At 47.9% G+C, this 27,872-nt stretch overlaps 2 protein-coding genes across 2 annotated transcripts; one reads left to right on the top strand and one right to left on the bottom strand.

Moving 5' to 3' along the window:
• The first annotated feature begins 1,673 nt into the window (after positions 1–1,673).
• LOC117071212 (putative SCAN domain-containing protein SCAND2P) lies at positions 1,674–20,403 on the top strand. The gene is given in 8 exon segments (XM_033190948.1): positions 1,674–2,347; positions 2,961–3,482; positions 4,922–4,930; positions 4,996–5,307; positions 8,406–8,494; positions 9,480–9,560; positions 11,424–11,531; positions 18,204–20,403. Coding segments are annotated over 4 exon segments (795 nt in total). The 5' UTR covers positions 1,674–2,347; positions 2,961–3,083; the 3' UTR covers positions 8,481–8,494; positions 9,480–9,560; positions 11,424–11,531; positions 18,204–20,403.
• Positions 16,093–27,324, bottom strand: WDR73 (WD repeat domain 73). The gene is made up of 8 exons (XM_033190930.1): positions 27,230–27,324; positions 26,562–26,629; positions 25,613–25,701; positions 21,458–21,546; positions 20,815–20,879; positions 19,181–19,345; positions 18,468–18,833; positions 16,093–16,729 (listed from the first exon to the last, which is right to left on the bottom strand). Exons 1-8 carry the CDS (start codon positions 27,268–27,270, stop codon positions 16,494–16,496), a joined length of 1,119 nt encoding a protein of 372 aa, XP_033046821.1. The 5' UTR covers positions 27,271–27,324; the 3' UTR covers positions 16,093–16,493.
• Between the last annotated feature and the right edge of the window lie 548 nt (positions 27,325–27,872).

The following is a 27,872-nucleotide window of genomic DNA, read 5'->3' as shown; positions in this document are numbered from 1 at the left end:
ATGGTCCAGCTTTGCAACTGATTCTCTGGAAAGCCCTTCCTGTCATCCTGTCCTTCCCTCACCTAACCACAGGCTGCTCCTACTGTGGGGACAAGCACCCACCTTCATTGAATTTGGACTTTTCATCTGTTAAACAGGAAGTGAAACCTACAATGCAGGGTTCCAGGATTCCTTCTCAGAACCAAACCCAATAAAATGTGTAAAGTAGGTCCTTTCCCTGAGGCCCTTCCTTGTTGTTTTTTTTTTTTTTTTTTTTTGAAAGTCTCCCTCCCTCACCCAGGCTGGAGTGCAGTGGCATGATTTCAGCTCACTGCAATCTCTGCCTCCCCGGTTCAAGCGATTCTCCTGCTTCAGCCTCCTGAGTAGCTGGGATTACAGGCGCCCACCACCACACCAGGCTAATTTTTTTGTATTTTTACTAGATTTGGGGTTTCACCATGTTGGCCAGGCTGGTCTTAAACTCCTGACCTCAAGTGACCCGCCCACCTTGGCCTCCCAAAGTGCCCGGATTACAGGCATGAGCCACTGCACCTGGTCCGTCCTTGGTATTTCTATCAAGTCATTTCCTTTGAACACACCTCCATTTAGCACGTAGCATTTAGCGAAGCATTTGTTAATAGCACTGCATTGGAGTTATTTGGGTTGTACATAACGCGGTGGCGGCGTTTTAGAAAATGCACCCACCGCTGGATTGCATTCCTTAAGAGGAAGGAGTGTCTCCTTTTTTTTTTCTCCCACCACAGCACACTCACGGCCTGGTGCTTTGCCCAAATTGTTCCCCACCTGTTGAATGAGTCAGTGGTATTAATCTTGAATGACCCAGGACCGTGCAAGCAGGAAATGAGGAATTGTGTGTGTGGTAGGTGATGGGGAGGAACAGAGTGGTAAAGCATTACCACAGCTACCAACCATGCCAGAGAAAAGCGCTTTAAGTGGCGGAAAACCTTAACTGGAGTCCCAGCTTCATAGGGGCATCCCCAGTCCCAAGCTGTCTCGATTTATTCATCTGTATAGCAGGGATAAATAGGGACTAACAGGGTTAAACAGCTGCCCTCGGCCCTAAGTGAAAATACTTTATAAACCGGCGTGGCAGCTCATGCCTATAATCCCAGCACTTTGGGAGGCCCAGGAGTTCAAAACCAGCCTGGGCAACATAGACCTCGTCTCCATTAAAAACAAAAGAAATGCCGGGCGCGTGGTCTCACGCCTGTAATTCCAGCACTTTGGGAGGCCAAGGCGGGTGGGTCACGAGGTCAGGAGCTCAAGACCAGCCCGGCCAAAACGGTGCAACCCCGTCTCTACTAAAAACACAAAAGCCGGGAGTGGTGGCGGGCGCCTTATAATCCCAGCTACTCGAGAGGCTGAGGCAGAGAATTGCTTGAACCCGGGAGGCGGAGGTTGCAGTGAGCCGAGATCGCGCCACTGCACTCTAGCCTGGGCGACAAAGCGAGACTCCGTCTCAAAAAATAAAAAAAAATAAAAAAACAAAACAAAAAACTTTGTAAAGAGCCCTCTCGCCATTACCACCAGGGCCGGGCAGGGCGAGAGGTCTCCACCTCCCCTGGAAGGCAGAACCCATAGCTTCCCCAGGTGCTCGAGTTGTGGCTGCGGTTCGCGACTCCGCCCCACTTATCCGGCTTGTAGAAAAGTCCCACCTGTCATCAATGATTCGTCTGAAACGAATAGGCGCCTGAGATATTCTCACATTTTATTGGTTAATGCTACTGTTTGTCTTCGGGCGGTGGCCTCTGAGAAATGCAGTTCCGGAGAACACGGAGTCTTTCCGCTTCCGGTGCTCAGTGGCTATCCGAATACCCGTGTTTATGGCGTGGACTCGGGCTTCTAGTGTCCTGTGCGAACGTTGCGTCCCCGCGGAGAACATGTCACGGGGCCGAGTCGTCGTTATTCTCAGGGCCTCGGCGGGCGGGAGTAGCTCTCACCTCGGGCCTGGGCCTCGAGCCAGGGTCCGGCAGCCTCCAGCCCTGGCCCCGAGTCCCCGCGATCTGACCCGGAGGCAGGATACGCCCCTCATGCTGGTGGCGCCCTATTCCCGCTGGCCGCTGAGCCTGGGGGGACGACGCTGGCCCTGTAGCCGCCGAGGCGCCCCTGTCCGCGGGGCCCGCTTTTGTCCCATAAAGATTGCAGAGAAAGTCGCCCGCGGAGCACAGTAACCTTCCAGTGTAAGTCGCCCAGTCTGCGGTCGAAGGACTGAGCCACTGTTCATTTTCCTGCCTTAAACAGCTACGTGACCTTGAACAAGTCCCTTGAGGTCTCTAAGCCATGATTGCCTCAGCTCTTAAGGGAGTTCAAGCCAGAGTATCTCTTAACTCTCCAACTCTACCATCCCGTGAGTCTATTTTTATTATCCTTTCTCTTAAAGCTTGCGACCTTAATCAGGGTAAATGCCCCTGTCTGGGCTAGAATTAGGATGTCAGCGCTGAGAAATCCTGAACGGTGCGCCCAAGGCTGAGGATCCAGTCAGAGGCGAGGGTAGTTGAGCAGTTGGAGTATTTGAATCTCTGACATTTAGAGACGACTCCACCCCGAAGCTGCTCTTCAAGGTGCGACTACCTGTGTGAGTCTGACTGGTACTAGACATTTACTATGCAACACCCTGTAGTTCTGAAGACCAGTGGCTTGGGAGGGTGGGCAGTTTATTGTCACATATATAATCTCCGTCAGCCCACCCACATTTGTCAGTGGATAATTGGCGTTTTCTCAGCTTTAAATTAATTGCTATGCAAACACAGCTTCAAGCTCCTCTACTTTTCAACCAGATCACTAGCCCTTGACTCCTCTTATCAAACTTCGGGAACTGCCACCCCACCAGTGACTCTACAGGCACCAGGGCATGCAGCAGGGCGGGGACAGGAAGCCTCTCTTCTTCACCTCAAGCCTGCTGGGCTAACACTTGAGATTTTTACTAGAGTTTACTTTGTAATGTATGTCTCTGACTCTAGAATTTCAAGAGAAGTTCCATTTAGTGACTCCTAAGTGGAAGTTCTGAGGTGGCTTCCCAGTGAGGTGATAGAAGAGGTTTGAGCTTCAGAGTGCAGTTGCAAGGCTCTTCTCTGACCTGAACAATGGCTGTAGCTGTGGACCAACAAATCCAGACTCCTTCAGTACGACATCTCCAAACAGTTAAACTGGAAGAAGATTCCCACTGAAAGCAGGAAATTTCCCTTCAAGGGAATTACTCTGGACCGGAGACATCCTGCCAGAGCTTTTGGCATTTCCGTTACCAAGAAGCATCAGGACCCCGAGAGGCCCTCCTCCACCTCCTGAAGCTCTGTTGTCAGTGGCTAAGGCTAGAGAAGTGTACAAAAGAGCAGATCCTGGAGTTGCTGGTCCTAGAACAGTTCCTGACTGTCCTTCCCCAGGAGATCCAGATCTGGGTCCCACAGCAGCATCCAGAGAGTGGAGAGGAGGCAGTGGCCCTGGTGAAAGACTTGCAGAAAGAACCTGGAAGACAGAGGCTGGAGGTGAAATATAAAAACAGTTCTGAGCAGTTAAAATAGAGGTATGTGAGAGACAGAGCTGCCTTGGGTTGCTAGCAGTGTGGGCGATGTGTAGTACTTCACTATTTGTGTTAAACTGGAATTTGCTTATTTCGTGGTCATGGTAGCTGCCACTTTCCTTCCAAGTTGAGGCTGACTCTTCAGAGAATGCACAACACTGGCTGCTCTGAGTGTCCGTCCCTGCCATTGAATAAGAAAATTGCTTAAAATGGCATGAGCCTCACTCTGATCAGGGAGGAGCACATATGACAGGGATTTCTTTTTGGAGAACAACTCTCATTCTGCAGCAGCCAGCTAGAGGCAAGCGGCTTCAGTGGCCTTTATCGACATTATTGAGCCTATTGCAAAACACCTGAATTATCCTATGTCTTTTTGCCTAGGGGTTGGCAAGGCAGGTAGGAGCAGTCCCCAGAGAGCTGGGTGGCCAGGATGTGGTGGTCCATGGCTTTATCTCCATAAAGACTTCCACATGTCCACCCTCTTTACTGTTGTTGCAGGCTTTTGCATAAGACTGGCTTTTTCCTCTGCTTTTTGTTTTTTTTGGAGATGGAGGCTTGCTCTGTCACCCAGGCTGGAGTGCAGTGGTGTGATCTCGGGTCACTGCAACTTCCGCCTCCTGGGTTCACACCATTCTCCTGCCACAGCCTCCCGAGTAGCTGGGACTACAGGCGCCCACCACCACCCCCGGCTAATTTTTGTATTTTTGTAGAGATGGGGTTTCACCATATTGGCCAGGCTGGCCTCAAACTCCTGACCTTGTGATCCACCCGCCTCGGCCTCCCAAAGTGTTGGGATTACAGGCATGAGCCACTACGCCCAGCCTTTCCTCTGCTTTTTTATGTTTGGGATGTTTAAGTTTTAGTCCCTACAGAATTTTGACCACTTCCACCCCTTGAAGAGGGGCAGGATGTGCTCTCAAAGGAGAAGGAGCCCTCAGGATCAGTAATGAGTTCTCTAAACATCCATCCGAAGCAAGCACAGACAGAACTGCCTGTTCCAGGCAATAGTGAAGAAGTTCACAGTCAGAACCAGAGGAACAGTTGAAGCACAGCCCCAAAGTAGAACTCCAGCCCGTCCACAAGGGTGGTAAGAAGTAGCAGTGTTGGCCCACGCGCGCCGCACGCCCTGATCGCAGCCGGGCGGTGGTGTGTACGTGCAGAATGCGCTTGCCCTGCGCTCCTCCACAGCCTGGGCCGGACCACCTGGGACGCTGAGGCGGCCGAGGGGACCGGTCTTGCGCACCCCAGGCCCGCGCGCCTGAGCCCAGGTTGCCGTTCGCCGCACAGGCCGCGTTCTCTCAACCCACGGCGGCGATGAGGCGCTGAGGCGGCCGCCGGCGCTGCGCCGGAGCCTAGGACTCGGAAGCGGCTGGGCCAAGGGCGCTGGGTGCCGGCCTCCCTGAGCCAAGGGTAGCATAGCAGGTGCATGGCGCAGTAACGGCCTTTATCTCTCTCCCTGCTCCCCAGCCTCGGTCGAGCGTCCGGCCCCTCCTGCTCAGCTGCCTTCGCCATGGCCAATGACAGCTCCGGGCCCCGCGAGCCAGGCGAGCGAGACCAGCAGTACTGCGAGCTGTGGGGGAAGATGGAGAACCTGCTGCTCTGCAGCCGCCCCTCCTACTGCTGCAAGGAGCACCAGCCTCAGGACTGGAAGAAGTACAAGTTCGTGTGCCAGGGCAGCGAGGGCGTCCTCGGTCACGGAGGCAAAGCCTAGTTTGCTGACATTGAACCCAACTTTGATAGACTGCTGTTTTTCTGGTCTGACCGTCGCAACCCTTATGAAGTACAACAAGGTACGCAGTAACTGGTATTTTGATGCACATGAGAAAGAACGAGCTAAAGTAAAATATCTAACAGATGAAAAAGGGTGAGGGTTGAACTCAATAAACCTCCAGATTCAGTCAGTAAAGACGTCTTATAGAGCCTTTAATCCAGCAATACCCCACTTCACCTACAATAATTGTTGACGCTATTTGTTAATTTGTGAATACGAATAAATGGGATAAAGAAAAATAGACAACCAGTTCGCATTTTAATAAGGAAACAAACAACTTTGTGTGTTGCATCAAACAGAAGGTTTTGACTGCTGTGACTTTGTACTGCATGATCAACTTAGAATCTGTGATTGCTTACAGGAGGAAGATAGGCTACTAATTGAAAATGTTGTTACCTCTGGATATGAAATAAGTGCCCTGTGTAGAATTTTTTTCATTCTTATATTTTGCCAGATCTGTTGCCTAGCTGAGTTAATTTCATCTCTCGGTTTTTTTTTTATATCAAGTTCGAATTGGGATCATTTTTCTATGATTAGGTATAATTTATCAAAACTGAATTGAGAAAAAAATTACAGTATTCCTCAAAATAACATCGATCTGTTTTTGTAAACCTCTTTGTACTATTAAATTTTGCCCTAAAAAACCTCTTAATAATGATTGTTGCCAGTGATTGATTATTAATTTTATTTTACTTAAAATAAGAAAAGGAGCACTTTAATTACAACTCAAAAATCAGATTGTTTTGTAGTCCTTCCTATCTTACACTAATTTGAACTCTTAAAGATTACTGCTTGTTTTTTTTTTGGTTTTTTTTTGAGACAGAGTCTTGCTCTGTCCCACAGGCTAGAGTGCAGTGGCCGGATCTCAGCTCAGTGCAAGCTCCGCCTCCCGGGTTTACGCCATTCTCCTGCCTCAGCCTCCGGAGTAGCTGGGACTACAGGCGCCCACCACCTCGCCCGGCTACTTTTTTGTATTTTTTTTAGTAGAGACGGGGTTTCACCGTGCTAGCCAGAATGGTCTCGATCTCCTGACCTCGTGATCCGCCCATCTCGGCCTCTCAAAGTGCTGGGATTACAGGCTTGAGCGACCGCGCCCCGCCTACTGCTTGTTTTGACATTGTTAGTAATGAAACCCAATTGTAAAACAGTCACCATTTACTACTAATAACTTTTACTTAATGTCTTACAAGAAAAAAGACACAATAAGAAGAGTTGGCCGGTGGCTCAAGCCTGTAATCCCAGCACTTTGGGAGGCCGAGACGGGCGGATCACGAGGTCAGGAGATCAAGACCATCCTGGCTAACATGGTGAAACCCTGTCTCTACTAAAAAATACAAAAAACTAGCCGGGCGAGGTGGCGGGCGCCTGTAGTCCCCAGCTACTCGGGAGGTTGAGGCAGGAGAATGGCGTGAACCTGGGAGGCGGAGCTTGCAGTGAGCTGAGATCGTGTCACTGCACTCCAGCCTGGGAGACAGAGCAAGACTCCGTCTCAAAAAAAAAAAAAAAAAAAAAAAAAAAAAAAAAGAGTTAATTTTTTTTTTTTCAGAGTCTTGCTCTGTTACCCAGGCTGGAGTGCAGTGGTGCATTCTGGGCTCACTGCAACCCCTGCCTCCCAGGTTCAAGCAATCCTCCCGCCTTAGCCTCACAACTAGCTGGGACTGTAGGCACACACCACGCCTGGCTAATTTTTGTATTTTTAGTAGAGATTGGGTTTTGCCATGTTGCCTAGGCTGGGGTTTAAGTTAAAGTTTTTTAAAAACGAAAGTGACTGGCACTAAGTGAACTTGAGATTATCCTCAGCTTCAGGTTCCTAAGAGAAGGGCTTTCTTAAGCTTTCAGATAATGTATCTTCTAGATGTAGACAATAATGCCCCATTACTAAGTCTTTTCCTTTGGTTCTCCTTAAATTGATTATACTTCCAAATTTGCTGTTATGTTTTTTCCTAATACTGTGATTTATTTGATCTACGGACAAGAATCTTGTCTCCATTGAAGAGCATCAAGGGGAGATTATGTACGCATTGAAACCGAAGTGTGTTGTTACCAACTTAATGTGCAGTTAAGGCATTTCCCAGATGTGATGCCAGCCTTCTTACCTGTACTGAAAGATGTTTAGCTTAGAAGAAAAAAAAAGTCCAAAATCAGATTAAAAAAAAAAAAGAAGTAGCAGTGTGGGGAGGAAGGAAGTACCCTTCTGTGGGGAGGGCATAGAAGTACTCTCTGAGTGCAGAAAGTGGGGTAGAAGGTACAGCTCCCTTCTACTTGGAAGACTGGTGTGTGGAGCTCAGGCTGACCGCATGAATCTCTGAGATCCTAAATGGGCACCTCCAAAGTGAAGAAGGACCTCAGTTGGCATGTTTTGTAAAACAACAGAGGGGAGCCTGTGGCACATTTCCTTATGTGAGTCAGAGATGACTGGTCCCAATAGGTTAGAGTTGGAGACAGATTTTAGGTCTGGTTGGTGGGAAGGGCAAAAGGGTAGGGTTAAACTAAGGTGCAGTAATACTTAAAACAGTTAAGTGACCCCCAAACCAATTTAGATGACTCAGGTGTTTATCAAAACTGAAAAACAAGGCCAGTTGTGGTGGCTCGTGCTTGTAATTCCAGTACTTTGGAAGCTGAGGTGGGTGGATTGCTTGAGCCCAGGAGTTCGAGATGAACCTGGGCAATATGGTGAAACTCCGTCTGCTCTGAAAATACAAAAAAAAAAAAAAAAAAAAATTAGCTGGGCATGGTGGCAGGCACCTGCAGTCCCAGCTACTCAGGAAGGCTGAAGTGGGAGGATCACCTGAGCCTAGGAGTTTGAGGCCAAGATCGTGCCACTGCACTCCAGCCTGGGTGACAAAGGGAGGCCCTGTCTCAAAAAAAAAAACACAAAAAACCTGAAAAACAAAATCATAAAACCCTGACAGTCAGTACCTAGATGGATATGGAGAGGAAGACCTAAAACTTTCATCTTAGAAATGTTTCATTTTGGTTTTTCACCAACCTTCCTTTGATAGGACAAAGCAGATACTGAGGAGGAGGAAAGGCTGTTCTGTGTCTGAACCCAGTTGGGCTAGTCCCCAAGAGGAGCTCAGAGCCATGTACTCTAATGCCTCCTTTTTCTTTCCCCAGCCGAAGTGGGTTGTTACCACTGATCTTCTGGCTCTGAGAATTCCTGCAGAGAAGAGCAGGGTGGCAAGGAGATAGTGAGCAACTCCCAGGTGAGTCAGCCATTTCTCTTATACAGGTCACCTTTTCTCTCTCTCTTTTTAAAATAGAAATATAACTCTTGAGGCACAGCTCAGTTTTCTGCTTTTGGGAAAACTATTAAGTCATTTGTCTTTACAGATTATATATATTTTTAATTTTTCTCTATATTTTTATTATACTTTTAAGTTCTGGGGTACATGTGCAGAACGTGCAGGTTTGTTATGTAGGTATATATGTGCCATAGTGGTTTGCTGCACCTATCAACCCATCATCTACATTAGGTATTTCTTCTAATGCTCTCCCTCCCCAGCCCCCAACCCCCCTCAGGTCACCTTTTACTACCAGAGTGGGGCTCCTGCAACCAACTTTCTTGCCGTTCAGAAATTCCGAAAGAATTTTACCCAGCAGGGAGGCCCAGTAACTTTAAAATTTAGGCTCCAAAATTTCATCAGCCTGCGAAAGTTTGCCCAAATCTCCTTACCCATATGAGGCCAGTGCCACGGCTGTGGTAATGAGGGATTACATTAAAATTATTCTTTTCTTTGACCCTGAAATCATCAGATTCTACTGATATGCTTGTTTGCCTTAAAGATACTCGTTACTTCATTCTGTGTCGGGATATTGCTCACATGGCATGCAGTATTGTGTAGTGGAGGAATAAAACGAAAACCAAAAGCTTCAGAGTCCAACAGCCTTGAGTTGAATTCCCAGCCACACCCTGGACTCGCTGTGTAACTCTGGGCAAGTCGGAGACGCTCTGGCTCAGTGTATAGGTGTTCAATAAATGTCAGCTTGTTTCTTTTCTCTCTCTCCTCCTGCCCCCTTTATTGCATTTAAGAGCTAAAATAATCACTGTTTCGTTTCTTCTGTTTTGTCACTTGCCCTGACTCAGGCATTAGAGAGGCATTTTGTTCCGAGGCCATGTGTTTGAGAGGGGGTGTTATGTTTCCTCAGGAGTTAGCCACACCTGGTGATTCAGCTATATATATCTCCTAGGAGCATGGAGGGATCCAGAATCTGGACAGAAGAACCACCTAGAAATAACTCAGCAGAATTCTGAAAATGAGGTCACGCTGGGTAAGAATGCCCTTTTTTTTTTATAGTCAAAGTTAGCTATAGAGTTTCTGTAGTATTCACTACTCCAGACCTTTTTCAGGTTGAATTTTTTTTTCTTTTCCCCTATGTCTGTTCTTATTTTTTTTTTTTAAACTTTTATTTCAGTAGTTTTTGGGGAACAAGTGATGTTTGGGTGCGTGGAAAAGTTCAGTGGTGATTTCTGAGATTTTGGTGCACCCATCACCCAAGGGTAGTCTTTTTTATCCGTCAAGTCTGTACCCAGGCTGGGCGCGGTGGCTCAAGCCTGTAATCCCAGCACTTTGGGAGGCCGAGACGGGCGGATCATGAGGTCAGGAGATCGAGACCATCCTGGCTAACACTGTGAAACCCCGTCTCTACTAAAAAATACAAAAAACTAGCCGGGCGAGGTGGCGGGCGCCTGTAGTCCCAGCTACTCGGGAGGCTGAGGCAGGAGAATGGCGTGAACCCGGGAGGCGGAGCTTGCAGTGAGCTGAGATCTGGCCACTGCACTCCAGCCCCGGCGACAGAGTGAGACTCCGTCTCAAAAAAAAAAAAAAAAAAAAGTCTGTACCCAATCCCTGTAGTCTTTTTCTTTTTTTTTCTTTTTTTTTGAGACTGAGTCTCACTCCATCACCCAGGCTGGAGTGCAGTGGTACAATCTTGGCTCACTGCAATGTCTGCCTCCCGTATTCAAGTGATTCTCCTGCTTCAGCCTCCCGAGTAGCTGGGATTACAGAGATGTGCCACCATGCCCAGCTAATTTTTGTATTTTTTTTTTAGTAGAGATGAGGTTTCACCATGTTGGCCAGGCTGGTCTTGAACTCCTGATCTTAAGTGATCTGCCTGCCTCAGCCTCCCAGAGTGCTGGGATTACAGGCCTGAGCCACTGCGGGGCCCCAGTGTGCAGTCTTTTATCCCTCAGTCTTTACCCAGTGTGCAGTCTTTTATCCCTAACCCCCTTGCTCCCACCCTTTCCCCCTGGGTTGAATGTTTCAAATCTATTTCTTCCTTAAATCTTACTCAAAAGAAAGCCAATACCATAGTCAGTTTCACCAAGGATGAGTTTCTTGACCCAGAAAGGAAAGCTCATTTTAGGGAGATGGTCAGTTTAGGTATGTGTCTGAATTTTATTTAAGATAGGTGAACACGGATATATAGTTGTGCATTTGGGCCTGAATTTTTTTTCTAATTCTTTTCACTGAGCTTTCCCAAGAATCCCCTCAGACTTAAAAAAAAAAAAAAAAAAAATTACTATCAGCCAGGCCGGTGGCGCATGCCTGTAGTCCCAGCTGCTCGGGAGGCTGGGGCAGGAGAATCACTTGAGCCCGGGAGTTGGAGGCTGCAGTTAGCTGTGATCATGCCACTGCATTCCAGCCTGGGCAACAGAGTGAGACGCAGACTCAGTTGAAAAATAATAATGCTATTATTAAAATAATTTAAAATAAAGTGTTCCATAGATATGAACACTGCATAGATTATGTACAACAGTCTGCCATTTAAAAGACTTGTTGTTCTTGGGCAACCTCATTAAACACCCTTACCTCCATTTTCTCATCTGGACAGTGGACATATGATGGTTTCTACCTCCTTGGGCTATTATGAGGATCCTGACACAGTATTAGCACTCGGCAAATGTTAGTTTTCATTATCTTCATTATAATTATGATGAAAATAGGTAAGTACATTGACCTGTACCCTCAAAGGAGTAAAAGGGGAAAAATGTCTGAGTCATTAAACTTTCTCTTCTGAGAACTAGACCTTCCTGAGAGGCACCATCATTCTTATTTTACCCGTCACTTCCAGACATGGGAACAGAAAGTGAATTTCAGAACTCCATGTCCCCTCCTGCTTTTCCTTGAGCAGGACTTCCAGTTCCCCAGCCAGATGGGGTCACAAGGCTGCAGAAAAGTGAAGAGCTTTGGAATGAAGTTCTCCGGCACTTCAAGGAGATTCAGAAAACGTCCAGCGCAGGTGGGAAATGAGTGGGAGCTAGCACTCCACCAACAAAGTGAGCCCTGGGATTCTAAACTTGGAGAAGCCAGCACTGGGCAAGGGCTGAGAGGGGAACCAGGTGCTCAGTGCTCCCAGTTTACTGTTCTGTGGTGTGGAAAGCACAGGAATTGGGAAAAGAACAGAGAAGCAGGTGGCACCCAGGAAAGCCTTTTCCCCTAAGTTTGAACTTTAGTTACCTTGAAAAAAGGTATAACTGAATTATGAGTGTTTATGATTTTATCTTTAAATTTGTTTCTTTTTTTTTTTTTTTGAGACGGACTCTCACTCTGTCACCCAGGCTGGAGTGCAGTGGCACAATCTTGGTTCACTGCAGCCTTTACCTCCCGGGTTCAAGCAATTCTCCTGCCTCACCCTCCGGAGTAGCGGGGATTACAGGCGCGCCACCACCATGCCTGTCTTTGTATTTTTAGTAGAGACAGGGTTTCACCATGTTGGCCAGGCTGGTCTTGCACTACTGACCTCAGGTGATCCACCCGCCTTGGCCCCCACAAAGTGCTGGGATTACAGGCCTGAGCCACTGTGCCTGGTCTATCTTTAAATTCCTATTTGAATTTATTTAGGTTTTTTTTAATAAAAATCTTTTCCTTTTTCTTTTCTGTTGTTTAGAGACAGGGGCTTACCATGTTGCCCAGGCTGATCTCGAACTCTTGGACTCAAGCCATCCTCCCACCTCAGCCTCCCAAAGTACTGGGATTACAGGCATGAACCACCATGCTTGACCTGAATTTTAACTACAATTAATTATCACTTAGCCCGGTTAATAGAAAAAATAAACATGGAAAACCCCAAATTAAAATTAGAGTCAACCTTAGATTATTAGAGGGATGAATTTCTTATGCTTAAGATGACCTTCCCCTCCCTGGTGGGGCTGTCATTTTGTTGGAATTTAAGGGATCTGATAAATCTGGGTACTTTGAATGTGGGAAAGGCTTCAGTGATCATTCTAACCTTACAGCACACTAGAGAATCCACACAGGGGAGAAGCCCTACAAATGTGGAGAGTGCTGGAAGAGCTTTACCCAGAGCTCAAGCCTCATTACACACCAGAGAACCCATACAGGAGAGAAACCTCATAAGTGTAGTGAGTGTGGAAAAAGTTTCATCAATAGCTCACACCTCAGTGTACACTGGCAAATGCACACTGGTGAGAAACCCTTCCAGTGCCCAGAGTGTGCAAAAAAGTTCAGAAAGAGCTCCACCCCCACCAGCCATCAAAGGATCCACACAGGAGAGAAACCCTGACTATCTAGAATGTGGGAAAGGTTTCAGTGACCACTCAAACCTCATTACCCACCTACAAATTCACACTGGAGACCCTGTAAATGCGGGGAATGTGGGAAAAGCTTTAATCAGAGCTCAAGTCTCATTATACAGCAGCAAATTCACACAGGAGAAAACCCCTGGCTGGGCGCGGTGGCTCACACCTGTAATCCCAGCACTTTGGGAGGCCAAGGTGGGTGAATCACAAGGTCAGGAGATTAACACCATTCTGACCAACATGGTGAAACCCTGTCTCTACCAAAAATACAAAAATTAGCCGGACATGGTGGTGTGTGCCTGTAATTACAGCTACTTTGGAGGCTGAGGCAGGAGAATTGCTTGAACCAGAAAGTGGTAGGTTACAGTGAGCCGAGATCGTACCACTGCATCCCAGCCTAGTGACAGAGCAAGACTCCATCTCAAAAAAAAAAAAAGAAAAGAAAAAGAAAAACCCTTATGAATGTAGTGAATGTGGGAGGCGGTTCAACAATAGTTCACATTTTAGTGCACATCAGAGAACCCACATGGGAGACTCTAAATGTTCCCTAAATGTAGAAGAAATGTTTTTAAAGCATTGAGGCTGAAAACAGTAGGAAATCCATCCCAAGGAAGGGTTTGTCTTGCCCTTGATTCTCTACCACATCACTCACATGAGATAAAGAGAAAATTAAGATTTCAGTCTGACAGACTTTTCTTTCTCTCACTAAACGTTCACTTGGCTTATGAAATAGCAGTCAGAGTTTTCTTATTTGTGCTGTTGAGACAGAAGTCGGTTTCCAGAGTCTTCAGAGACTAGTTCTGAATTTGATTATGTCACCATCTCAGTGAGTCTTCACTGTGATTCTGTGCCTTAACTTTCAGTTTGGCAATGGGGTGAGATTCTTGTCTCTGAGACCCTCCCTCAAGGACAGGAGGCTCTGCTGCACTGATGACGTTAATGATGGTTGGGTCAGCTGTGGGCTGTTTGTTCTAAGCACCTGGCAGCTAGACGGGTTTATTAACTAAAGGAAATTATAAAGGTCTTCCATTGTTCTCTGAGAGGACTGGGGCTCAGAACATGTCTACATTTCCCCAAATGCCTTTTCTTAGGATTGACTTGGCATCAATTGGGAGAAAAGCATTCTATATACTTAATCCTTTGGAGGAAGGGAAAGGAGAATAGTTCCAACACTAGAGGTTGGCTTTTTAAACCATAACTTACTCCTCCTCTCAGTGTATTGGGTTGAACCTTACAAGATTGCTGTTTTGGTCTACAAAACCAGCAATTTTACAGTTCAACCTAAATAGAATTTGTGTGGCAGGATTAGCTTTTTTTTTTTTTTTTTTGAGGCAGAGTCTCGCTCTGTCGCCCAGACTGGAGTGCAGTGGCCGGATCTCAGCTCACTGCAAGCTCCACCTCCTGGGTTTACGCCATTCTCCTGCCTCAGCCTCCCTAGTAGCTGGCACTACAGGCGCCCGCCACCTCGCCTGGCTAGTTTTTGTATTTTTAGTAGAGACGGGGTTTCACTGTGTTAGCCAGGATGGTCTCGATCTCCTGACCTCGTGATCCGCCTGTCTCGGCCTCCCAAAATGCTGGGATTACAGGCTTGAGCCACCGCGCCCGGCCAGGATTAGCTTTAAATGCGCAACAGCGCTTGCAGTGGAGCCTTACAGCTCATACTGTATCCTAAAAATGTGAGACTGGGTCTAGAAGGTTGTGAGCCAGAATAATGAAGTACATAAAGCCTTTTCTGTATATGTGCAGAGCAATAACTAGGAACCATGGCATTAAGAAGTGTCCTAGTTGGAGGGCTTACCTCTCTATCACCTTCAAGCGCACTAGTTCCTGTCTATGCTCAGGTGTCCTCAGGGCTGGGGTCTCCAGATCCTGAGGGAGAGTCTATGTGTAGGCCAACGGGTTCCTGTGGATTTGAGCCTCTCTCTACGAGCCGAACAGAGACCCTGGAAGGACTCGTGTACAGAACAAATGGGATTTAGAAATAAATGGAACACAGTTTCTACCTCTGAAAATGGTTCTTTTTGTGTGTTTAAACTAAAATATTTTCCCACAACTTTCTAGAATTGCAAAACAAAGCACAATTTACACATACTATGAGTATACTAATTAGATTCATGAAATATGATTTAAGTCATGAGTCGTATTTTTGGAAAACAGAAGAACTTACCCAAATATCTGTCAAAAGTCACTGATGGGCTGTGGCAAGACATTCTTTTTTTCTTTAAGAATTACCTTTGGCTGGGCACAGTGGCTCACACCTGTTATCATAGCACTTTGGGAGGCCAAGGTGGGTGGATTGCCTGAGCTCAAGAGTTTGAGACCAGCCTGGGCAACACGGTGAAACCCTGTCTCTACTAAAATACAAAAGAAATTAGCTGGGTGTGGCAGCATGCACCTGTAGTCCCAGCTATTTGGGAGGCTGAGGCAGGAGAACTGCTTGAACCCGGGAGGTGGAGGTTGCAGTGAGCCGAGATCACGCCACTGCACGCAAGCCTGGGCGACAGAGCAAGACTCCATTTCTACAAAAAAAAAAAAAAAAAAAGGAATTCAACCACCTTAGGAAGCCTTTCATTTATGTATTTCTAGCATGTAGTTAGTGTTGCGCATGGGAAGGGCTTAATAGATGCTGACAGAGTGAACAACTTATTTAGCTTTATCATCTATTGTGTGTGTGTGTATGTGACAGGGTCTCACTCTGTTGCCCAGGCTGGAATACAGTGGCATGATCACAGCTCACTGCAAACTCCACCTGCCAGGCTCAGGCAATCCTCCCACCTCAGCCTCTTGAGTAGCTGGGACTACAGGCTCACACCACCACACCCAGCTAATTTTTCTATTTTTAGTAGAGACAGGGTTTCACCATGTTGCTCAGTCTGGTCTTGAACTCTTGGACTCAAGTCATCCACCTTTCTTGGCTGCCTACATTGCTGGGATTACAGGCATGAGCCACCATGCCCAGCCAATTTTTTTTTTTTTTTTTAAGGGACAGGATCTTGCTATGTTGCCCAGGCTGGTCTCAAACTCCTCAGCTCAAGCAATCTGCCCACCTCAGCCTCCAAAAGTGCTGGGATTACAGGTATGAGCCACCATGTCCAGCACACTTTAATATTCACTACGGGCTCTCAAAAGGAAATGTTTGTGGGGCCACGAAAAGCAAATGTCCCTTGAACCTAGTCACCTGGGGGGACAAGTGTGGGAAAGTGCACCTGTGTACCCATGAGAACCACTCAAAACGAGCAGAAATCTTGTTTTGCTATTTCCTTAAATTGTTACTAGGGCTGGGATTTTTTCATGTTTATTGGCCCCTCTACATTTTTTTCTTTAAAAAAATTCACAAAGCATGTTTGTTAGCTCTTTCGATTCTCCCTATGCTAGTGTGAAGATAGGGACAAAACGCTGCCATTTTACACTCCCAGATCTAACAGTAGCTACCAAGTAATTACACCATGCATTTCTTCTAACCTTTGCAATATCACTATGAGGTAGTTCTTACTATCCTCATTTTACAGATAAGGAACCTGAGGCTAAGTGACGCTGGTGTACCTGCCCAAGGCTACACAGCTGGTAACAGGAACTGGCAGTCACTTGAGTCCTACATCAGTAGCCTTGCTACTACAGCAGCTCCTCCCCTTTCTAGAGGCCTGGATGGAAAGATGCTGGTGTCAGCAGGGGGCACAAAGGTCCACCCAATCCCACACATGCAGAGAGGCATCATTTGTTGCTGATAACAAAGTCCTTGGTCTGCAGGGGTGCCAGGTGTGGGTGGTGACCAATGGAGCAGGGTCCGTCCCGTTTCCATCTAGGAAGATGTGACCTCTGTGAGTGAAGAGAGGTTCTACTTGGCTCTGCATTCCATTCCAAGATGTGGCATCATAGACCTGGACTGTACCATCAAAACCTGAGAATATAGAAAAGAAAGAGAGGCTTGACAATGAATCCCTAATTTTATTTTAAAATAATTTTCTTTCTTTTTTTAATAGAGATGGGGTTTCACCACATTGACCAGGCTGGTTTTGAACTCCTGGCCTCAAGCAATCCTCCCATCTTAGCCTCCCAAGGTGCTGGGATTACAGGCATTGAGCCACTGCACCCAGCCCCTAAAATACTTTTAATAATTTGCTCTGTGGTACCAAAACAGGCTATTGGATGAGGAATCAAGGCACTTAAAGGCTAACCATGGGCAAGTAGCATCTGCCCTCAGTGTTGGCAGCTGATGATTCCCTGGGGCATGTAACCATGAGCATCCGTTGTGTACCTGTTACGCATGAGGCTTGAAGGCTAATTCTGGACAAGTATTACCTCTTTTAATCCTCAGAACTGTATGACAGATACTGTTATTTTCCCCAGGAAACAGGCTTAAGAGACTTCTTCAAACCTTTGCAAGTTGACCCAGATTCCAATCCCCTACCTCTGGGTCCCTCTCAGCAGATGGCCTTGTCTCCTACTCAATGGGGGAAACAGAAGCCTTTGGAGAGAAATACCCTCATGTCCCTGCACAATCTAGCTGCACGCACACTCATCCCATCCTGCCATCTTCCTGTTACTGAAGAGCCAGCCCCTCTACCTGAGCTTGGCTCTTCTATTCTTTCTGGATCCTGGCATTTCTAATCATCTTTTCTTGCTCTCAATAATTTTTTTCAACCCCCACCTGTCTCAACAGATCCTTCCTGTTGGCTTTTAGATACCCACATTAAGTATCCAAGCAACTAGATGCCACCAGACCAGACCCAGGAGCCTGCTGACCTAGCTGGCTTACTACTATTTTTTTTTGAGGCAGAGTGTTGCTCTGTCGCCAGTCTGGAGCACAGTGGCGTAATCTCAGCTCACTGCAACCTCCGACTCCCAGGTTCGAGCGATTCCCCTGCCTCAGCCTCCCGAGTAGCTGGGACTACAGGCGTGCACCATCACACCTGGCTAATTTTTTTTTTTATTTTATTAGAGACAGGGTTTCACCATGTTGGCCAGGATGGTCTCGATCTCCTGACCTTGTGATCCGCCCGCCTCGACCTCCCAAAGTGCTGGGATTATAGGCGTGAGCCACCGCACCCGGCCAGCTTGCTACATTTCAAAAGGTAAGTAGGCTGAGAAGTACCCTTGAGGTCCTGTCCCCGCTTCTCTTTTTTTTTTTTTTCTTTTTGGGACAGAGTCTCACTCTGTCGCCCAGGCTGGAGTGCCATGGCGCAATCTCAGCTCACTGCAAGCTCCGCCTCCCAGGTTCACGCCATTCTCTTGCCTCAGCCTCCAGAGTAGCTGGGACTACAGGCGCCCACCACCACGCCTGGCTAACTTTTTGTATTTTCAGTAGAGACGGGGTTTCACCATGTTAGCCACTGTCCCCTCTTCTTTCTGACCCAGCTCCATGTCTGTCTCAGTGTCTTACTGTCTGCAGGCCCCTCCACCAACCTAAGACCTGAATTCCTGCTAGGCTAGGAAAGGCCTGCTGCCAGTGTGTGGAAGTTTAGTAGCCAGTAGGGGAAAAGGCCTGCCACTGGAGAACCTGGAGAGTTTGAATTTCTCTGAGCAACTTTAACTTCTGGAGTCAGGTTTATCATGGTGCTGGAGGCTCCTTCCTGAGCACCTAACAGTCCCCTGGAAGAAAGAGATCAGATAACAGACAAAATCCTGCTCGGCAGTACCTGAGATGGCCAAGCAATTCTTCAGGCTTGGGGCCCAAGTCACTCGTAGCAGCTCTGGGTCAGGGCTAGGTATGGATACTGGGCACTGGACTGAGCTCACAGGATGGCAGAGATCCCGGGGGTCAAGAAGACAAAGACGCCCATCTGAGCCAAGGCTGGCAATGCTGGGCCCAGGGCCCTGGCCCCTGCTCCCAACTTCGGCACACCATCTCTCTCCACCAGACCCAGGGCCAGGGCTGCGATTCTCCAATGGTGCCCACTTCTGGCGGGTGTCAACAAGCCCCAGCCGGCCCGAAGCACAGCAGAAGGCAAAGGTGTCTGCATCCAGGACCTGCAGGCTACTCAGCTCCTCGCTATCACTGACATCTGGAAGACCAAGAGCAAAGGAGACAAGCAGCTGAAGGCAGATGGGTCTGGCAATTTGGCAGGGCTGGCTGGTCACAGGTCCCTTTCCACCAGTCCCAGGCAGAATAAATCACATCTCCCTTCCCACTCATCTCGCTGTTGTCTGCTCGGCTGGTTGGGTGCTGGTCCCTGGGACTGCCTAATCCTGCCCCAGCATGGGAGCCTTTTGAGGCCAGGGCTCACCTCTTATTCACTGTGTATCCCGAACACCTGGCACACAGGGTTGAACTCAGTTTCCATAGTGGCTGAGTTGGGCTGGGGGGTGATGCCGGCTGAAGCAGCCAGCAAGGGGCAAAGTACCACAGTACCTGAGGTGTACGTGGTCTTCCGGGATTCCAGATCAACGACCTGCAGACTGCGGAGTCTCGCCCCATGGAGGACTCCAGGTGCCATCGCGGTGAAGACAGCCACCCTGGGCCAGAGACTCTCCTCTTTCTCATGCACACCAATGGTGCTGACAGCTTTAATGACATCTAGGGGAAAACGAAAAGAGGCTAAAATCCAGAACTTTAATGAAGGTTTGAAACATGACAGGCCAGCCGTCTTCCCCTGTACATTTAGAAGGTCAAGGAAGAAAAGGAGCTGCCGGTTGGCAAGAGATGATGTTGACACATAACCACTCTGACTTATGTTTACATTTTTGAAACCATCAGAAACATTTCAATTTATTATTTGTCTTATAAACTGTTTTTTGCAAATGGAATGAACACGCTGCTGATGTCACACCTTCAGCGACAAGTAACAGGTACAGAATTCATGAACTGATATTATTTCTTCAAAAACATGTTCCATGACCTCAAGTGACTTGCTAAAGCCTAGCAAGTACAGGTCACGTTACAGATGTCATTGTCTTGTAAGGTGGACAAGAAAGTCCACATCTTTTTTACACTGAATGGAACATCCTTGGCTTTGAGTCAAGTTTTGTTTCGGTTCTTTTGTTTTTTTGAGACAGAGTCTCACTCACTCTGTTGCCCAGGCTGGAGTCCAGTGGCACAATCTCAGCTTACCGTAGCCTCCGCCTCTCAGGTTCAAGCAATTCTCCTGCCTCAGCCTCCCGAGTAGCTGGAATTACAGATGTGCACCCTCATGCCCAGCTAATTTTTTTGTATTTTTAGTAGAGATGGGGTTTCGCCATGTTGCTCAGGCTGGGCTCAAACTCCTGGTCAGGCGACCCAGCTACCTCGGCCTCCCAAAGTGCTGCGATTATAGGCATGAGCCACTGCACCCAGCCAAGTTTTAGTTTTTATTTGGTTGTCTCCACCCGCTAGGTTAACAGGCAGGTTCTCCTCTCCGTATTCTACATCTGAGGCTTCTCTTAATATATGCTTAATGCTGCCAAAGAGGTGAGCTCACTTGAGCAGCCTTAGCTCTGCCCTTGGCACTGCCCCTGCCTAGGGAGAGTAGTTCTCTGGATGAACTCAATTCCAGAAGCAGGTTACAGGAAGCTCTATTTGGGGCTTGGATGTCATGCTGTGGTTGCTAATTCACCTTGTCTGCATTAAAGTAGATACTGCATTTTAATTCCCACCTGGCTCTGAGTCTACTTCTTTTTTTTTTTCTTTTTTGGAGACAGAGTTTTGCTCTTGTTGCCCAGGCTGGAGTACAGTGGCATGATCTCGGCTCACTGCAATCTCCACCTCCCGGGTTCAAGCGATCCTCCTGCCTCAGCCTCCCCAGTAGCTGGGATTACAGGTGCCCACCACCACGCCCGACTAATTTTTTTTATTTTTAATAGAAATGGGTTTCACCATGTTGTACAGGGTGGTCTTGAACTCCTGAACTCAAGTGATCCACCCAGCTCAGCCTCCCAAAGTGCTAGGATTACAGGTATGAGACTGTCCCCAGCCTGAGTCTACTTCTTAACTGGCTCAGATTAGGGGACAGGGGTGTATGAGTCACACTTTCCTAGAACCCCAAACCCCATCAAGTCAAATTCACTCACCACTGTCCTCTGCAACTTGCCACACCTGCAGATAACAACCTGGAAGGCCACTGGTCACCAGCAATCTATTCAGAATAGACAGAAAATCAGTCCAGACCATGGGGAGCTTATCCACACAGGTCCCTTCCCCTCTCCAGCCCACTTAGCTTGGGACTCCACTTCCCGTATCAGGAAATCTTACTGCAAGATCATCAAGGCCAACCACCCTCACTTCACAGATAAGAGGCAGGCTCAGTCCACTTTAGGGAGACTGAGCCTAAGCTTCCATGTGTCATGGTCACCTAGAGAGGACACCAGTATGGGGCCAAACACAACCTGACCCAGAGACTCTTGGCCTCTCCCAGCTAAGCAATTATCACCCAAGAGCAACAGAAGAGCATCCTTCTGTCCCGTATCTATTCCCTGGAGCAACTCCGGTAGACCTGTTGCTTACAATAGTCAAAGGGTTCTGGGGGGCTGTGAAGCCACAGCAGTGGTTTTTTGGTATTCTAAATCTGGGTGTATCTGTGTGCACCCACTTGTGTACTCACATGTGCCCGTGTGCTGAGGGGGTGGGAATGGAGATGAGGAGGCAGAATACCCCTCAGGCATTTGCAGGCATCCCATCCTGTGTGGATGGTCTGGATCACAGAATTGACCATACCTGGTATGTGGCACGTGCTTTAGATCAAAGATAGACCTGTCTGAAAATCCTCCATGGCGCACTTTGAAATCTCTTTCTGGGAATAAGCCCTACAATACAAAGGAGTAGCCAATCAGATAGAGCCAGTTCTTCAAATGAACATTTCAGAGGAACTCTAAGTGAGGAGTCAGGTCCCAGCCTGGCAGGAGGCCATGGAAGCCACTCAGCTGGTGATAGGGCGTTGGTGTGCTGGTATTTGGCAATGTTGCTCTCAGCTGCCTACACATACAGCTTCCTTTTTCTTTTGCACATCCAAAACCCTTCCAGCCTTTCACTAGCCCCTTTTACTACAGCACAAGCATTAGACTCCAGGCCTTCCTAGAGAAGCCAGAGAAGCTTAACAGCTTCAAAGAAAGCAATGGATACATCCCCATTTCTCCCTCCATTCTCCTGCTGGAAACCAGGTGGATTCCTCTAACAATAAAAATTAACAATGACAACTTATCAGTGTTCACTGTGTCAGGCACAGTGTTTAGAGCTTTATCACATTTAATTCTTACAACCTCCTATGATATAGGTACTATAATTATCCCTATTCTACAAATGACACAATTAAGGCACAAGGAGCTTCAGCCACTTTTCTAAGGTCATGCAGATATTAAGTTGTGAATTTGAACCAAAGTCTGTCTAGCCCAAGTCCATACTGTTAGCCACTAGCCTCTACTATCTCCACGTAAGGAACGAGAGGCAAGGGAAAAGGAGGTGGCCATAGAAGAAACAAGGCAAACCTGGTGGTGAGCAGGGACGTAAATCACTTCTTACAGCGAGGCTCAGTCTGGATGAACCCCTGACTCAAACCTGACTGGAGATGGGTAAGATGATAGCTTCTCTAGCCTCTGGGTTTTATGAGTACAAATTTGGCTTTTTTTTTTTTTTAAACTTCTTTTTGAGACAGAGTCTCACTCTGTAGCCCAGGCTGGAGGGCAGTGGCATGATCTTGGCTCACTGCAAACTCCGTCTCCCCAGTTTAAGCCATTCTCCTGCCTCAGCCTCCTGAGTAGCTGGGACTACAGGTGTGCACCACCACACCCAGTTAATTTTTGTATTTTCAGTAGAGACAGGGTTTCGCCATGTTGCCCAGGCTGGTCTTGAGATCCCAATCTTAGGTGATCCGCCTGCCTCAGCCTCCCAAAGTGCTGAGATTACAGGCATGAGCCACCATGCCTGGTCTTTTTTAACTTTTTAAATTTGTAAAGAGACAAACTTGCCATGCTGTCCAGGCTGGGACTTGAACTCCTAGTATCAAGCAGTCTGCCACCTCAGCTTCAAAAAGTGCTGGGATTATAGGCGTGAGCCACCATGTCAGTCTACAAACTTGGCATTTTTCCTGAGTTTCCCTCTTGAGATTCTAATTCAGTATGTTTGGGAAGTATGCTAGGAATATGCATTTTAGCCAGCACTCCTAATGGCCCTGGTAGGGTGGTCCTCAGGCTACTTTGATAAAAACTGGGCCACATCTGCATGGGATCTAGCCTCTCCCAGGCTGAGCAGTGTTTTTCTATATCCTTGTCTAGCCTCTCGGCCTCTTCTATTCTAAACAATTCGACTCAACTTCATAACATGGTGACGCCCTAAGATAAATTTATTTACTTCTTTTTGTGAGACAGAGTGTCACTCTGTTACCTAGGCTGGAGTGCAGTGGTGCCATCTCAGGTTACTGCAACCTCTGCCTCCTGGGTTTAAGGGATTCTCTGGTGCCTCAGCCACCCTTGAGTAGCTAGGATTAAAGGCATATACCACCACACTCAGCTAATTTTTTTTTTCTTTTTTTTTTTTTTTGAGACGGAGTCTCGCTCTGTCACCCAGGCTGGATGCAGTGGTGTGATCTTGGCTCACTGCAACCTCCACCTCCTGGATTCAAGCAATTCTTCTGCCTCAGCCTCCTGCGTAGCTGGGACTACAGGCATGCCACCACACCTGGCTAATTTTTGTATTATTAGTAGAGATGGGGTTTCACCATATTGGCCAGGCTGGTCTCAAACTCCTGACCTCGTGATTCACCCGCCTCAGCCTCCCAAAGTGTTGGGATTACAGGCATGAGCCACACGCCTGGCCGAATTTTTTTTATTTTTAGTAGAGATGGCGTTGCACCATGTTGGCCAGGCTGGTCTTGAACTTCTGGCCTCAAGTAATCTGCCCACCTCGGTCTCCTGCTCCCAAAGTGCTGGGATTACAGGCATGAGTCACCACGCTTGGATTGTTTATTTCATTAAATAATTTAAAACAAAACAAAACAAAAAAGGCCAGGTGCAGTGGTTCACACCTGCAATCCCAGCACTTTGGGAGGCAGGAGGATTGCTTGAGCTCAGGAGTTCGAGACCAGCCTGGGTAACTTGGCAAGACTCTGTCTCTACCAAAAAATACAAAAGCTAACCTGGTGTGGTGGCACATGCCTGTGGTCCCAACTACTCGGGATCCTGAAGTGGAAGGATGGCTTGAGCCCAGGAGGCAGAGGCTGCAGTGAGCTGAGATCACGCCACTGCACTACAGCCTAGGTGACAGAGTAAGATGCTGTCTCCAAAAAAAAAAAAAAAAAGAAATGTGGGGCCAGGAGTGATGGCTCATGCCAGTAATCCCAGCACTTTGGGAGGCCGAGGCAGGTGGATCACCTGAATTCAGGCGTTCGAGACCAGCCTGGCCAACGCAGCGTGACCTCATCGCTACAAAAAAATTTAACAATTCGCCAAGCATGGTGGTGCATGCCTATAGTCCCAGCTACTCAGGAGGCTGAGGTGGGAGGATCACTTGAGCATGGGAGGTTGAGGCTGTAGTGAGCCAGGATCACACCACTGCACTCCAGCCTGGGTGACAGAACAAGCCCTTGTCTCAAACAAAAAGGAATTCAGGAGCAAACACTCCAATTCCTGCCCCTACATGGCCCTACAAGGTCATCTGCCTGTATGCCTCACTCCTCCCTTGTCCTCTGATGACTAATAGCATCCCCTGGACTCCTGATCTATCCTCATCTTCTATTCCTGGAAGCAGGAGCATGTTCCCTGTGATATTCCCTCATTTTCACCCTCTCCCTCTTCGAGGGTTACTTTCCCACAACTTGTAACTCTGCTCAAGCCTGTGTGTTTAGGAAACCTTCCCTCAGATCTGTGTTTCCAACTAGTTGCTGCTTTAGCTTCTTCCCTCCCTACATTTCCTGACTCTGCTTCCTCTTCATTTTTAGTCTTTGGGCCTAACCACCACCAGCAAAAATCCTGTAGCAGAGGTCACCAAGAGCTTCCCAATTGCCAGTCTTATGAATGAACTCTTCAGTTCCTCATCTGATGATTTTTGTTTTGTTTTGTTTTTGAGATAGAGTCTTGCTGCCCAGGCTGGAGTGCAATGGCACGATCTCAGCTCACTACAATCTCCGCCTCCCAGGTTCAAGCGATTCTCCTGCCTCAGCCTCCTGAGTAGCTGTGATTACAGGTGCGCCACCACACCTGGCTAATTTTTGTATTTTTAGTAGAGATGAGGTTTCATCATGTTGGTCAGGGTGGTCCCAAACTCCTGACCTTGTGATCCACCCAACTTCGGCCTCCTAAAGTGCTGGGATTACAGGCGTGAGCCACTGTGCCTGGCCTTCAATTCCTCATCTGAATGATTTTTATTGGAATTCTAGACAGCTACTAACTCTTTTCTTCTTGAGAAGTTCTCTTCTCTTGGCTTCAGAAACATTGACCTTTTCTGAGATTCCCCTACCTCAGAGGCTATTCTTTCTTAGTATTCTTTGGGGGTTCATCTTCCTGTACTCATCCCTTAAATGTGTTCCCTGAGGTTCTGTCCTCACTATATTCTCCTCACTCCTTATATACCACACATTCACTAAGTGACTTTAACCACTCTGAGCATTTCAACTGCCCTGTATATCCTTAATCGCTCCCTAAATCTATTTCTGATAAAGTATAACCCACCTCTTCCTCTGATAGCCCTCTGTAAACCACGAGACATTCTACAGCATTTACCTCTGTGCATATCTACCTCCCTCTATTAGACGATAAGGTCAGGCCTAGCGCTTGCTGTCTTTCCAGTATCCAGGACAATACCTGGTAGATAACAGGAGCACCACAAATGTTTAATAAATAAATAAAAGTCGACATACTCAGCATTTATATTTCAAGTTACCTTGTTTTCCTTTACAGAAAGTCTGAGCGGTAATTTCAGATGAAGAATTTCATTCTTTTTCAGGCTTTCATAGCCAGCAACAAAGACTCCTGGAAAAAGAAGCAGAAGTAGCTGTGACAAATTGTTAGAAAGACTGCAGACCATGGATAGGTCTATAAACTCCACCCAGTCCCCCAAAGTAAGGATAAATTCCTTCAGTGTGCAGCCTTGTATGGAGGAATTGAGTATCTGGTTGTTTTTTTTTCAGACAAGGTCTCGCCAGGTCAGCCAGGCTGGAGTGCAGTGGTCTGATCACAGCTCACTGCACCCTCAACCTCCCAGGCTCAAGTGATCCTCCCATCACAGCCTTCGGAGTAGCTGAGATTATAGGCGTGGGCCACCATGCTCGGCTAATTTTTGTAGAGACAGGGTTTCCTTGCTCAGATTGTCTCAAACTTCTGGAATCAAGCAGTCTGCCCGCTGCCTCAGCCTCCTGAAGTGCCCAGCCTGAAGTTTTTTTTTTTTTTTTCAGACAGTCTCACTGTTAGCCACACTGGAATGCAGTGTCATGATCTCGGCTCACTGCAACCTCCACCTCCTGGGTTCAAGTGATTCTCCTGCGTCAGCCTCCCCAGTACCTGTGGTGCACAGGTGTGCACCACCTCGCCCAGCTAATTTTTGTATTTTTAGTAGAGATGGGGTTTCACCATGCTGGCCAGACTGGTCTTGAACTCCTGACCTCAGGTGATCCGCCCACCTCGGCCTCCCAAAGTGCTGGGATTACAGGCGTGAACCAGTGCTCCCAGTCAAAGATCTTAATAAAAGGAATATTAGTGCTGATGGGGCATCAAATTGCTACAAGTGACTCTTAGGTGCCCAGAAGAGTGGGTTGGGTCCCTCTAGGCTTGGCTCCTGAAACCCAGCTCAGGAGTGAAATTCCCTTTCCTTCAGGGCCAGGAAGGTATACCACCTTTGTCATCAATCCATTCAAGGACTCGAGTGGCTCCTGAGAGGTCGAATGCATAGAAATCCTGGTACCTGCACAAAAGGGACATAAAATCACAGGCTGCACAGCACTTCACAGCTCAGGTAACTCCAAGATGGCAACCGCATGGTTCAGTGGCCCAAGCTCTGGAGTCAGGCAGACGTGGGACCGAGTTTGCTTCGCATTTTACTCCCTGTTTCTGGGACCAGGCCAGTCCGTTGATGTCCCTGAGCCTCTGTCCTCATGTGTGGACCTCCCAGGGTACCCAGATTTCCCAAGGTTGACATGAGGAATCAATGAGGTCATCTGTGTTCTGAGCTGAACTCAAGAGCTTAACTCCCAAGGTTGACATGACGAATCAATGAGGTCATTTGTGTTCTGAGCTGAACTCAGAGGCTGGCGCAAACTAACTGGGCACTGCTTCTTCACAAGCGCGGCTCGTACTAGCAATCTCACAACTCGCGCACGCAGGAAGGAGCCATTTCCTAGAGATGGCGGCCCTAGGTCCAGGCGGAGTCCTCCGCGGCGGCGAGCCAGGAGGCCACAGCTGGCCCACTCTGCACCAGGATCCCCAACGTGCCTCCCCCCGCACCCATCCGCCCGCCGGGCCAGATCCGGGCCCAGCTCCCGTCTCCCAGCCCCGCATGATTTACAAGCGCAAGGATTCCACCAGCCAGTCCTCCTCAGGATCCATGGCAACGGCCGCTTCCGGCGTCTCACTTCCGCCTCCGAGCCTCGGGTCCGCGCCGCTCTCGCGACATGTGGGCAGGGCCTCCCGTTAAGGGCTGGGTGAAGAGGCAGAGCTGCGCCCCATCCTGGGTGGGTTACTGGTTTTCTTTGCGAAAACTACGGGAAAGTGACCTGAGATCGAGACTTCCGGCTGTCATCTCCGAGCAGGCCTTGAGGACCAAATGATCGCCCGTTTTAGGGCCGGGTGTTTGCAGCCCAAGAGAGGGGCAGTCAATGCTCCAAGGCCAGAAATAATACAGGACCGTCCGGTTAAATTCGAATTTCAGAAAAACGGTGAATAATTTTTTTCGTATGAGTATGTTCATGCAATATTTGGTACATTTTATTAGATAAAATTAATGTTTATCTGAAAGTCGAATTTAACTGGGTGTCCAGTATTTTTATTTGCTAACGCTGGCGACCCTACTGATGGCCAGAGAAGAGAGTAGGCCGCCGGCAAGGTCTGGATCCCAACTCGGCGCTCCGCTCCAAGCCCGGCGGGAGGATTGAGTAAAGCCCGGCAGTGTAGTGTCTGCAGCCCCCTTTTACTAGCAAAGAAACTAGTGA

This window comes from Trachypithecus francoisi, unplaced genomic scaffold (assembly GCF_009764315.1).
Source record: "Trachypithecus francoisi isolate TF-2019V2 unplaced genomic scaffold, Tfra_2.0 Lachesis_group3, whole genome shotgun sequence".
NCBI lineage: Eukaryota > Metazoa > Chordata > Mammalia > Primates > Cercopithecidae > Trachypithecus > Trachypithecus francoisi.
The sequence above is the reverse complement of the archived record's forward strand: the minus strand, read 5'-3'. Positions and strand labels throughout refer to the sequence as shown.

Excerpts from the sequence above, each read along its gene's own strand:
- WDR73 (XM_033190930.1), bottom strand. The coding sequence starts at position 27,270 with ATGGATCCTGAGGAGGACTGGCTGGTGGAATCCTTGCGCTT. Across the intron at positions 26,630-27,229 it reads CTGGTGGAATCCTTGCGCTT|GTACCAGGATTTCTATGCAT; the intron begins GTAAATCATGCG and ends CCTTTTGTGCAG. Across the intron at positions 20,880-21,457 it reads AAGCACGTGCCACATACCAG|ATTGCTGGTGACCAGTGGCC; the intron begins GTATGGTCAATT and ends TATTCTGAATAG.